General features: G+C 44.0%; 1 protein-coding gene across 1 annotated transcript in view; it reads left to right on the forward strand.

Moving 5' to 3' along the window:
- RHPN2 (rhophilin Rho GTPase binding protein 2) overlaps positions 1 to 9,501 on the forward strand; it is a 42,654-nt gene extending 33,153 nt beyond the window's left edge. The window contains exons 10-15 of the mRNA XM_033156634.1: positions 1,747 to 1,866; positions 3,100 to 3,294; positions 4,404 to 4,480; positions 5,699 to 5,845; positions 7,152 to 7,307; positions 7,966 to 9,501. Of these exons, the coding sequence (XP_033012525.1) occupies positions 1,747 to 1,866; positions 3,100 to 3,294; positions 4,404 to 4,480; positions 5,699 to 5,845; positions 7,152 to 7,307; positions 7,966 to 8,220 (950 nt within the window). The 3' untranslated portion in view covers positions 8,221 to 9,501. The remainder of the gene's footprint in view (positions 1 to 1,746; positions 1,867 to 3,099; positions 3,295 to 4,403; positions 4,481 to 5,698; positions 5,846 to 7,151; positions 7,308 to 7,965) is intronic.
- The last annotated feature ends 3,319 nt before the right edge of the window (positions 9,502 to 12,820 follow it).

Consider the following 12,820-nt stretch of genomic DNA (forward strand, 5'->3'; position numbering starts at 1 on the left):
CCAGATCTTTTGGACTACAGTTGACATCACCCCTGGCCATGCTGGCTGGGGCTGATGAGAGTTGTAGTAAAAAACATCAGGTCACCAGGGTGGGGAAGGCTAGTCTTTGAGTGACACACGGCACAAAATCTGATCAAGGAGGAAGCTCTACTTTGTCTCCCACCAAAGGCAGAGACATGGTTGTTGGTAAGGGGAGAGAGACAGAGAGGGTGGGGGCTTCTCAGTGACTGTGCCAATATTGTGGTACACTTTGTCCTGCAAGGCGTTTGATGATCTTTTGCTGGCTAGTGAAAGTCCTTTTTGTTCCGTTAGGCTTTTGCCTCGCCAGGAAATCAGTAGCTTTAAAGCACAGCATGCTGGCCTCTCTCTCTCACATTTTATACTAAGAATCCGTTTGCTATTATGATTGCGTTTTTAACTGCTGGAAGCTAACCTGAATGATGCTTATGCATTTGGATGAGGAATAAATTCATGTATTTATGTACGAACAAATGAATAAAATAAAATTAGTTACAGGTGTTTATACTTGGTTACAGCAGGCATTTGAATGCAATAATGTCTCTGTTTTTTCACGGGTGAAATGTAGGATATTTTGATCAGCAAAATAAAAGCCTCTTTTTAATTCTTCCAAACTGCATGCATGCCTGTGTGTGTGTGTGTGTGTGTGTGTGTGTGGTAGGGATGGAGTCAGATTGTTGTCTGAGGATCATATCACCCTTATCCAGAAAACAACAACCCCCCCCCCCCATGGACACAGCCTCTTAATAACTTTGACATTCCCCATCTGGAAAATTGGTTTCCTTGTCTGTTTAAGAACTTAAGAGCATAACACTAGCCTGTTGGATCAGGCCAATGGTCCATCAAGTGCAGCATCCTATTCTCATGGTGGCCAACCAGATGCTTGCTTAATGCAGTTTTGGACAGCCTGATGAAAAAAATGGGAGGAATTACTTAGCCAGCACATGCAGACTTGAGGAGGAGGCAACTATTATTATATCATGTATGCAAATTACATCACTAAAAAACCTGCCAGTTGCTAAGCTTGGCTGGTGATGATTCACTGGTACCACCTACCAATTTATTTAGGGTAGGTAATAAGATACCCTAATGGTCCAGCTTAAGAAGAGTATATTATTTGTGTATCTTAATATGCACCTTATGCCAGAGAAATTATCCTTTTGTGCTCTGCCATTTCCTCTCCTCTGTCTAATTTCAAAAATGGTGCTCTGTAAACTTTGTGTGTTTGATCCTTGCCATACCTACCCCACCCACCTGGTATGTGGCCCCTGGACCTTTGAACAAGGGGGAATGTGGCCCTCTGGCTGGGAAGATTCTCCATACTTGATCTAAAAATCTGCTACATATGGCAGTAAATCTTAAACTAAATAATAAAATTGCACTTTGGTAGAGCTCAAGTTCCCCTGCCCTCTAGTTCCTTGTTATTCTGCAATTAGCTAATGTTTGCAAACAGGTTTGAAGACGAAAGGTGTGCTTTTTTTTAACATTCTGAGTAAAGTAGCCTTGGTGAGCATGCCATGACATTCAGGCACCTGTCAGCAAAACGAGCCTATGAAGAATCCAAAATAATGTAAAGAGTTGTCCACTTAAACAGGTTTTAGAGATTGTTGTTCATGTTTTCAGGCCACACCTTCACTTAGCAGACCTTGAGGCATCTCCACCAGACGGAAATGAAAGTAAACCAGTATTTATCCTCTCTTTCATGTGCATTTGTTTACACCATTCCAGTGCGCCAGAATGATGATGAAGACCAACAGGAAAAGGCTTTTTCCCAGCTGTATGACCACATGCCGGAAGGACTGACCCCCTTGGCCGTTTTGCGGGACCGAGTTCAGCGGAAACAACTTGGTGAGGGCAAGCTCTCTTATCTTGGTTCAGTCCAGACATTGCCTCAAACCAGGGCTTTCACTAACCCTGGTTTAGAACAAAAAATCATGGATTGAACACCCAGACACACAGGCAGATTCTGGTCTTTGCTCCAGCCACCTTCCCATGCCTCCCCAAACTGGTGCAATTTGATACAGCCACCCCACCAGTCCTCAGTAAGACTTGTCCACATGGCTCTGCTGCCTTCAGTGCGCAGGTTGTTGACTGAAGGTGTGGAGGGACAGAAGAGGAACCCTGATTATTCCACTCACAGCTAGCCAGATCCTCATGTCCACTTGTGAGTCACAAAAGGGATTGTTACCTGTGTCCCCCATTTCCCCAAGCACTGAGATGCCCCAGGGGCAGCGTTACCCACCTAGGAGCACAAAGAATAATTTGCCTGAAAATTATTGATCTCTAACCTTTTGAAGGAAAGGTGAGATGTGGATGCAAAAATTAAATAAATAAAAACTTGGACAGCATTCATAACCATATATCTGGAGGTTGAAGAACGAGCAGTAGATGTTGGGTGTTTTCAGGTGAGATAGTGATAGGATGCCATGTGTCCTGCCTTACCCTTGCCTGAAGATAGCAGGCAACCTATTTAATGATTTAAAAAGGGCTCCTCTGTTGCGAATGCTCCTGTGACAGGAGCATCTGCGATGACTAAGCTCTCAAGCCCCTTATCATAGCTGTCAACCCTCCCTGCTGTTCCCCACTGCTATATACATAGCTGTCAACCCTCCCTGCTGTTTCCCAATGCTATAATAAGGGAATTTCCCGGTTGACAGCTATGCCCCATATGCACACAAGGCTCCCATATCTGGCTCTTGCACAGTGACTCAAACGCAGGTGATTGTTTTGCTCTTCCATACAGCTGGCAAGAGTGAATCCAGGCGTGTGTGTGTGTGTGTGTGTGTGTGTGTATGTACCTGCTTTGCTGTGGCCAGCAAGTCAGGCATTAAAATTTCAGAAGATCCCATGTTCCTGTCCTCATTGGAAACAATCCTTACAATTGCATGCCGGTCTTCTGCAAAGCTTGTTCAGTTTTGCTAAGGATTGTGGGAATTGGGTGTTTGACCACAACAGCTAGGCTTCTGGTTGTGATGGGGCCAATCTACATTGACATTTATGGAACATGAAGTGGCGGGGAGCGGGGAGAATATTTTAGGAGCTAACCCTTGTGTTATGGTCCTGTATATTTGCTTTTCCCAGCAAAGGCCCACCTGCGGAGAGCCATTGTTCATCATGAAGAAGCCTTGAGGGTTTGTGGCTTGTGCAAAAAGCTCCGGAATATTGAGGTGCTCCAGGAAATCCTGTCAGTTGCCCACAAGCGGTCCCTTCTCAAATATTCACAGCAGGAGCATGAAGATGACTTTTCGAGTTTGCTGCAGGCTCCAGATATCCTCCGTAAGTCCTTTATAGTCTGGCGTGCCCCAGAATCGAATCCCTTCCATATACTGTTTCTGTTTTATCTGAAAGACAGCTTGAATCCCTGTCAGGGAAAAAGGCAGGATTTAAATCAGCAGCAGCAGCAGCAGCAGCAAGCGGGAACTTTAGCTGTTGAACTGCTGGCTGAGAAGGGCCTCATCCAAATATTGTGTCGGCCCAGGACCCACTAGGCAGGGGGAGGTTTTTGGCATACTAATTTTGTTAGTTTCCTTATTATACCGCTTTTCAAATAAATGGCACCAGGGTGGTTTAGAAAAACTTTACAGTGGTACCCTGGGTTGCATACGTAATTGGTTCCAGGTTACAGTTCGTAACCTGAAAAGTACGCAACCCGAGCAAGCGCACGAAAAACCCGGAAGTAGTAGTTTGCACATGCGCAGAACGCGCGCTCCGGGTTGCGCTTCCGGGTTACTGGAGTTCGTAACCCGAAAAGTACGTAACCCGGAGCGTACATAACCCGAGGTACGACTGTATCACAATCTCAGTTCAAAAAAACTGATCAAAAGAAACCCAAGCTTGTTTTGAAAACAACCAGGAGCCAAAAAAAAATACTAAAAGAAAAGGCTAATTCCCAACAATATGATAGGAAAACCCATTGTTTTCAGCTTCATTATAAATGGCTTTGTTACTGGGTGACCTCTAATACTGTAAATAATAAATAAATGCCTCAGCGTTGTGAGGAAGGGGGCGAAACAAGCCGCCTGTGGTCTGTCTTCCTGACAAGGTGGAGGCTTAATCGGGGCCTTGTCAGAAAGCCTCAGATTTCACAGAGCAGGGCTGGGAACTTCTGGCCTTGGGGCTGCTGGCCACACTGGCTGGGACTGACAGGAGTTGGAGCCCAACAACATCTGGGGGTGCCACTGATTCTCCATTCCGTCACAGGAGTTCATATGGAGGTGCTCTCTGTGTGGAGGTGCTCCCTGTTCCAGCATTAACAACCTCAGAGGGTTGTTGTGAAGATAAAATGGGGGCTGGCTAGGAAAGTGATGTGTGCTGCTCTGCACTCCTTGCCAAAAGTGTGGGATAAAAATAATAATAATACTAAGTTTTGTTTTGTTTTGTTATAGCTAAGACAGACCATAAAATAGAAGCGGTTGCTCCTCTGTTCTCCAAGGTCAAAGTCAAAGACTTCTTTGAGAAGCTGGTATGTATGAAGCAACGTTGCCTGTTCCTGTTTGCTCGAGTGCCCCTCTGTAATTTTGCTTCTAATGAATGCAAATTCCTTTTCTCGTTAAAGGGAAATTCACTATGAGTCTGCAGTTAATAGAGCTCATTAAGGGAAGCTTTTCAAATTGCATACATTGAACCCCTTGTGACTAGCAATGGAGACTGTACTTCTGTGATCTGAATACAGAATTAGCCATTCTGTTCAGATGAGGCACATCCTCATCCCAAGTCAGGGTTATACCAGTTTAGCCAGACCTAGCCAGGATCTTTTGACTGTCAGGTGGGTTGAAGTACATGTCTGTTTAGTCTGGACTATAGATTTGTGTGTGTTAATGTGGATTAAGCTATTTGTGTTTAGGCTACGTGTGCGTGCATGTTTGTGTACAAACACGCACACCACCATGAACCACTTGGATTAAGAGGGGTAAAAAGTAAAATTTGCTTTTTCTCTTGGATCCTCACTGACAGACTGATGCAGACAGAGCATTTCCTGGTACCTATTGTTAAGACATTAGGAATACCCCTCAGGCTTGAGCACTCCTCTCCTGCCACCCTTGGCCTTGTGTACACCTTCCTCTTAAGAACATAAAAGAACCTGCTGGATCTGGCCAAAGGCTCATCCGGTCCAGCATTTAGTTCTCACAGTGGCCAACTTTGGAAAGCCTGAAATAAGGACCTGAGTGCAACAGCACTCTCCCCACTTGTAGTTTCTGGGAACTGGTACATTCACAGCTTTAACTATGGCTTATTCATTATTGTTAATGTTAACTATGGTTTAGCGAACTAGTCGGGAGAATGCGTAACATTGGACCTAATTGATCAAATGGCCATACATCTGTACCAGGCCTAAGAAAATATTATTTATGTTTTATTTATTAAATTTATATCCTGCCCATCCTCCCAAAAGAGCTCAGGATGGCATAAATGTCATAAAAATTGCAAGGACATTTCTAGGTAATATGAAAGGAGAGAAAAAGAGGGAGGATGACCATGTGTAGTGGAGGCTGTTCCACTGGGGCTAGTGAAGCACTGCCTCACCAGCTTCAGTGTACCCTCAGCCAGCTTGCACCTGCCTGCCTTCTGACTTGATTTAACAAGGCCATTGCCCTCCACATGCGGTGGAGAGTTTCTGTGGCTCACCTTAACATTTGCAGATAACCAAGGATAATGGACTGTACTGCTCTTCCTCTTTCAGGGTCCGCTGACGGTCTTTTCAGCAAAGCAGAGGTGGACTGCTCCTCGCACCGTCCGTTTCCAGTGTGAAGCTGAGGGTCTGGGGTTTACCCTGAAAGGAGGCCCCCCAGTGCACGTTTACTGCCTGGATCCAGATTGCCCTGCATCAGTAAGTAGGACTCTCCCTGTGCTGCCTTCTACTGGCCTTACATGGATCTGTGGGAAAGCTTTACTGCACACTGGGACCTTCCATATTTGGTGTAGAGGGTATCGCATTAATTTCAGTGAAATTCAGAGTTAAATATTTGCAAAAGCTGAACCTTCCCTCTCTTGCACAGCTGTTTGGTTTCCCCTTACAGCAGAGGTAGGAAGGCCTGAGGGGAAAAGAAATCTGTTCTCCTGTACCTTGAGGTCTTGCTCACAATAGCAGGCCTGTGAAGTGGGTGGGTCAGTGGAGGCAGACTCTATTTCAGGTATGGACAAGGTGAAGTTGGGGCACAGCCTTGGAAGGGAATAAGAAATGGAAAGAGAAAGAGCAGCAAGTGGAGAGAAAAGGCTAGGTATTTGAAAAGGAAACCATGTGAAGAAATAGCACCCCCAAGTCATCATATGGTCTCACAAAGGTGCTTCTAGATTGAGTCAGCCAACTGTTACCTTCTCTGATTGGTGGTGCAAGAGTGGGCCTGCAGTGCTCAGAGAGTAAGATGATGTTGAGGGTCACATGTTTCCCACCCCAGATCCAGCGTCTCGGGCATGCCCTTCCTGGCTCCACTGCTTTGAATTATTTCAGCTGGAGATGATGGAGGTTGAACTAAGGTTCTTCTGCATGCCAAGCATGTGCTCTTCCATTGAGCCATGCCTGCTCCCAGAAGAGAGGGTAGGGTCAGTCTCTTTTGTGCAGATTTAGCAGTGTGGTCCTGTGCATGTTTACTCTCTTCAATGGGGCTTCCTTCCCAGTTTACATGTACATAGGATTGCATACCTGTGACTTTAATTATGCTTGTCCTTCACTGTGAGAGGCAGCATTCTCTGGGTTAGGCAGCACCTGACCACTCACATACTACTTGCCATATATGGGAAGAGGAGGAAATAAGATATTTCCAGAGAATGTGACCTGGAGCCCCTCTGGACAGGGGCTTTTCTGCTGGTATCTTCTGTGACATCTTTTTGACACAATAATGATGCACTAGTAGTTCTGCAATACTTCTCCAATGCTACCACATTATTGCTGTCTGGAGGACCAAACAACCCCCCCCCCAAAAAACCCAGACAATTGTTATATTTGACATGGAATTTTAGCAGGAAGTTACAGAATCTGTAATGAAATGAAGCCCCAAAAGATTTGAATGTGCAAACAGAACTAAAATAGGATTGTGTATGAGCATGAAGCATCAAAGATATAAGCAATAAAAAGGATGTCCAGAGGGGCCCATGTTGCTTTCAGCAGATACTAAGATGCACCCAATGATCCTAAGTTGGCAGGTCTGAAAGAAGGAGACTGTGTCGTTTCCATTGAAGGCGTGGATTGCAAATGGCTGGGAGTGAGTGAGGTCTTGGAAAAACTGAGAAACGTCAGCAGGCAGGAGACTGAGATCCAGGTCATCAGCTGCCAAGATAACACAGTGTCCATGGTAAGTAAAGAGTTCTCTCTCAAATATGAGCTGGGAATCTACAACAAAACGTTGCCACCTGGAGTGCTCTTGTTCAAGGCACTAGGTAGCCATTCCATTTCTAAAGACACTCCATTCCATTCTCCTTCTCGCTCTCCCACAAAAAAAGGCCTGCCAGCATTCCATGCCCACTGAATATACTGTCTGGGCGAGGAGCTATGGTTGTTTCCCTCTAAAGTTTTTTTCTGTTGACTTTGTGTTGGTTTTGGATGTTTTCTAAATCTAGGAACTAGGGAAAGGATTTCACCTTTTCTCCACAGCCTCCATGCTAACTAGACTAGTATTTTTTATTTTCCCAAAGTTGCTGCTAGTGATCTGTCCAAGTATATGTTTCAGGGATTTAATGCTAAGCATAGAGCCCTTTTCAAAAGCAGGCAGCTCTGGACAAATTGCCTTCTTACAAAACGTGCTTCCCCCTATGAGCCTTTCCAGACCTAACAAGCAAAGTTCAGTGGTCTAGATTGGCTTGTGTCCATCATGGAATATAATTAATGCTGAAGAATGGCAAAGTCTGTCTCAGCAAATGGTTCACACACTGCATGCCCTTTTGTTGTCTTCCAAATGCTGACCCATCATGGATGACTGATTATTAATATTGTTTATGCTCTTTCCCTCCTAGCATAACAAAAGTGCAACTTATTCTGCGGGAATGCAGAAAACATACTCTCTGATTTGTTTGGCTATGGAAGAAGATAAAATAGATAAGACCAAGAAGGTGACTCCTAAACTTTCCTTTTTGAGTTGGGGAACGAAGAACAGAAAAAAAGCAGCCAGCACACTCTGCCTGCCTTCCGCTGTGCCTGGAAGCACCCCAACCAAGAAGAAACTTGTCTCGCCTTTCACACTTCTGAGTACGGACAGCTCCTTGTACTAGGACTTGAAAAGAGAGGCTTCTTGCTGGAAATGTTCCCTGAATGCATGTGCCATAAATCTGAAATGTAACCCTTTTGTGAATCTGGAGTAAGCCCAGTTACGGCACTGCCAACTCACATCTGGCCCACCCTACATGCTTTTTAAGGATCCTGCGCTGCCACTGTTGGAGAAGCACAGCATTGTCATCAGGAGAGATTTGGGAGTCCTTTTGCTTGAAAAGAAAATGACATACGTTGCTACCAGACTACATGTGAGATTCCTGTCTGGGTTTCTGTCCTAGTTATTATTTGTCCTGCAAAACTATAGACAAAGTTGTTTATAGCATGCAGTATATGCTGCAAAGAGTTATGAAGGATTTTTTAAAATGTCATTGTATATAGCAGGGGCAAGTTCATGACATGATACCAGTGATGAACAGCAATTTTAAAGGAAGGCTGATTGAATGTCCCCTTTAGACTGGCAGACGAAGGAAAACAATTGCTTGCAAAAATGCCATAGAATTAGGGGCAGTTCTCCTGTTGCTGTACATTGATGTGGAGCCATTGAAATCCAGCAAAGATTACAGGGGAAACTGATATGGTGGGAGCCTGTGGCCCTCCAGATAATCTCTGACCATAATCCCTAATCACTGGCCAAGCTGGTAGAAACAGCTGGGGGTCCCCAAATACCAGGGGTGCAGCAGGTTCCCCCATCCCTTGGTCAAGTTAATATTAAGGATTAAAAATATCACACCCAGAAAGAGCCAAACACATTTTAAACTGCTTTTTTGAAGGTTTGCATGGTGCCAAGGCGTTGACAAAGAGCAACTGAATACTCCTCATCCCACTGATGAAGAACATCACGTCACTTTGGTGCCCTTTGTGGCTTAAGGGAGCAACTTTTTGTGGCTTCACCAGCAGTGCTGCATGAAATTCTCAAAGGCCCCAAGGAACCAACATTACTGACTCCACCCAGGCTTGGTACCCTCGGCACTCCTGTGCCACAGTACCCCTGCTGTTGCCTTCCTTCCCTGGGTCACCATTTAAAACCACTGCTCCCGTCAGTTCAGGGCAGCTGCCATTTGTACTCTATAATGCCCCAAAGGTTCAGAGCATTGTGGGAAATTAAAATGGCAGCAGCCCAGTGCCGATCAAGGTGCATCACCCACTGCTAGGGCTTGTCAATTTAGGAGGGGGGCTCATCCAAGAGCACTTGTCAAAGGTCCCCTCAAACTTGGAAGATGGTCCCAGTTATGAACAGAATAAAAGCCTGCTGGATCAGGCCAATGGCCCATCTAGTTAACATCCTGTTCTCACAGTTGCTTGTGGGAAACCAGCAAGCAGGCTTCGAACACAAGAGGCTTCTCCCCTCCTGTGGTTTCTAGCAACTGGTATTCAGAAGCACTGCTGCCTCCCAACTGTGGAGGACAGAGCTTATCCATTATGGCTAGCAACCATTGATAGCCCTCTCTTCCATGAAGTTACATGAATTTAAACCAGTGGTGAGGAACCTCTGGCCCTCCAGGTGTGGTTAGAGTCCAACATTACAGCACCACCACGGGATAGATCCACAGCAATGCATCTTCCATGGTGCTGCTATGTAATGTGCAGAGGGCATTGAGTATACCTTTCACAAAAAAAGGTTTAGCAGTCCTAATATTTCAGAATTGCATGATATGCTGTAGGTTCTTTACCTCTGTGAAGCCGAATAATAACTGTAAATATGGCAATTTGTGGTGGAATTTTAAAACTATCCGGGTTATATATTGCTACAGATGTTAAAGATAGGGAGGGGCAATAAAAAAATTGCTTTTGGCCTGGATCAAGCTCACACCATTGTAAAAACGTATAGTTCAGTTACAGCAAAGCTGGGGAACTGGTGACCTTCCAGATTGTGTTGGAATCCAGCATCAGAACCAGTTAGCAGGCCTGCTGGTTAGGGATTTTGTGACTGGTAGTCCAGCAACATCTGGAGGGTCACAGCCCCAACCCCAAGCTGCAGTTTGCATAGTGCCACTGTATTTGGAGTAATATTCCAAAGTGCTTCCAATGTAATTAACAGTGCCTTAAAGAGAAATTTAGGGATTCACCAGTGACTTCGGAACTCAGCCAGCTGGTAAACGTGATCTCTCCCCCACACCATAATTTTGTGTTTTATTGCTGCTATAACTTCTATTCATTGTAAAGTTGCAGGTTGCTAACACGGTTGTGTTAGACTGGAATATTGTCTACAGGGTAGATCTTACAATGTTTGGTCAATACAGATTAAGTGGATGAAATCTTAACTCCATCTGAGCTCCTGCTTTGGGTTGTGCTGGAGTTGAGATTGCTTCTGCTGATTTGAAATTTTAGAATGTTTCAAGTGGAAAGTTTTTGGAAGATCTGGACCACTAACTTTGTTATGATTCTTCTTAGGCTTTTGTGTTTATACATTGTAGGGTGTAAATATATAAATTTTAAAAGATTTTATTTAAGAATGAGTCCTGCAGGTGAATTCTGCTGAGGAACAACTTATTTTCCATTTGAATATGAACAGTGTGATACAGTTTCAATTCTGATTGACTGTTGACGTTTGTTTAGAATGCAGATTTAAAACAACTTGCTTCATAATGATCCTTCTGTGAAAGGGAAAATCATAAATAGCAGCTGCTGCTATTGTTTTGTGTTGTTGTGCAATATCTGAATTAACACTGTGGAATCAATCTGTCCATTAATAAAATATGTGTAGCAAGCCAAGCAGCGAATCTTCTGATTATGTCATTATATTACATATAGCAACACAGACAGTATAATACTTGCATTTCTATTTTTTAATATAACGTTTTGATATCTAAATTGTTGAAAAACTGTATGGTATATTTGGATATATTGTGTTAATTTTACAATCTTGCACAGTTGCTGTTCTTCAATCTAGCTCAATATCATCTTCCATGATTAGTAGCACCTCTCCAGGGTCTCTGGCAGAGGTATTTCCCATCGCCTGTTGCCTGATCCATTTAAATGGAGATGCCACAGATTTGGCAGAGCATCTGCTTTGCAACCCCAGGTATGGTTGAGCGAGACCCCTGCCTGAAACCATGAAGAGCTGCTGCGAGTCAGTGTAGATTGTCTGCTCCTCTGACTCAGTTTAAAGCAGTTTTCACTGTTCCTAACCTGGGTTCTTAAGCATAAGGAACAGGTGCACAACCATTGAGCTAAGACACCCTCCTCTTTAAGCTGCAAGAGCCAATAAAGGATCAGGGTGAGGTGGTGGTGGAAATTTATGAAAACAGGGGGACATGCTTCCTCCAAGTCAAATTCCCTTCTTTCACCCACTCTCCTGTGTCCCCTCTTGCATAATAGGGAAAATAGTTTTGTTCAAGCATTCTGGCTCCACTTCCCCCTTGCATATTTTCACTCCAGATCAAGACAGGGACACAGAAGCAAAAGAAATGTCACACAGCCCCCCTGGCTATTTATTTTATTTTATTTTTTTGCTTAGTGCTACAATTCATTCTCAGATCTGCCTCTTCTCCAAAGCCTTTCCAAGATCACTAGGATGTGTTAAGAGTTACAGGTTAGCCTTGTGTGCCCAGACCCTTACTTAAAAAAATAATACTTTGGTTTTAAAATCTTCATAACCCCACTGTGTGAAAAAGAAGCAGCATGGCTGTTTCACAAATTGTGATAAAGATTTTGATAGATTAGGAAGTAAGACTTTAACTTCATTAGCAGGAACAGCCCTTGCACTTAATTACTCATGTTCTTGGTTTCCTTAATCTAATGGAACAGGCCAACCATTTAAAATAATTAACTGGACGTACATACTGGAAAACAACAAATGAAGGCATCTCAGTACACACAAAGCAGAAAAATATACAAGTGGGAAAAGAAACACCAGAAAGAAGGCATATACTTCAGACAATCAAACAACACCAACACAGCCACCACTTTTCCTGCTTTTGCAAGAAATCCTAACTACCAATGGCAATCTAATAATTATATTTGAGGCTCCAGTAACTCATATCTATGGAATATGGGAATCTGCATCCCCATAAAATTGCATTGCTATGGAAATGCAGCCTCTTTGCATTTGAACTGTAGTAATGTTTTGCAACAACTGTGATTAAATTATTTCCATCCCAGAACCTCCACTGTTTGAGAGATTAGTATGCGCACCCACACTTCAGTGAGGAGTTCACAGGGAGGTCCCCGGAGGGCTTCTAAATTGCCCCAGAAGCACCGCAGCAAAAAACTGCAGCTCAGTAATAACACACGAGATCTGTGTTCAGAAGTTCTCAGGTTTGATCCTGGCTTCTCTTCGCAAGCAATGGGGAGCCTGCAGCATTCAAGATGTTGCTGGCCCACAACTCAACTCCTCTCTTAACACAGTGGAAGGCCCAATGCATGTCCTAATAGGACTTGAAAAGAGTCGCAGACTGAAGGCACGGGCTGAGCTGCTGCTGGTCAGTTGCTTAAATGGAGGCAGCAAAGAGAACCCCTTGCAACAGATAGTGCTTTGCAGCTCAGATTAAACTAAACAAAGCCACAACAGCCTAATGATTAATTACAAAGCTAGATGTATATGTGGGTTGTTGTTGTTTTTTTAAAAAATAAACATTCTAGAAGGCAGGCATTCAGAAA

Source organism: Lacerta agilis, chromosome 8 (genome assembly GCF_009819535.1).
Source record: "Lacerta agilis isolate rLacAgi1 chromosome 8, rLacAgi1.pri, whole genome shotgun sequence".
NCBI classification, from domain to species: Eukaryota; Metazoa; Chordata; class Lepidosauria; order Squamata; family Lacertidae; genus Lacerta; species Lacerta agilis.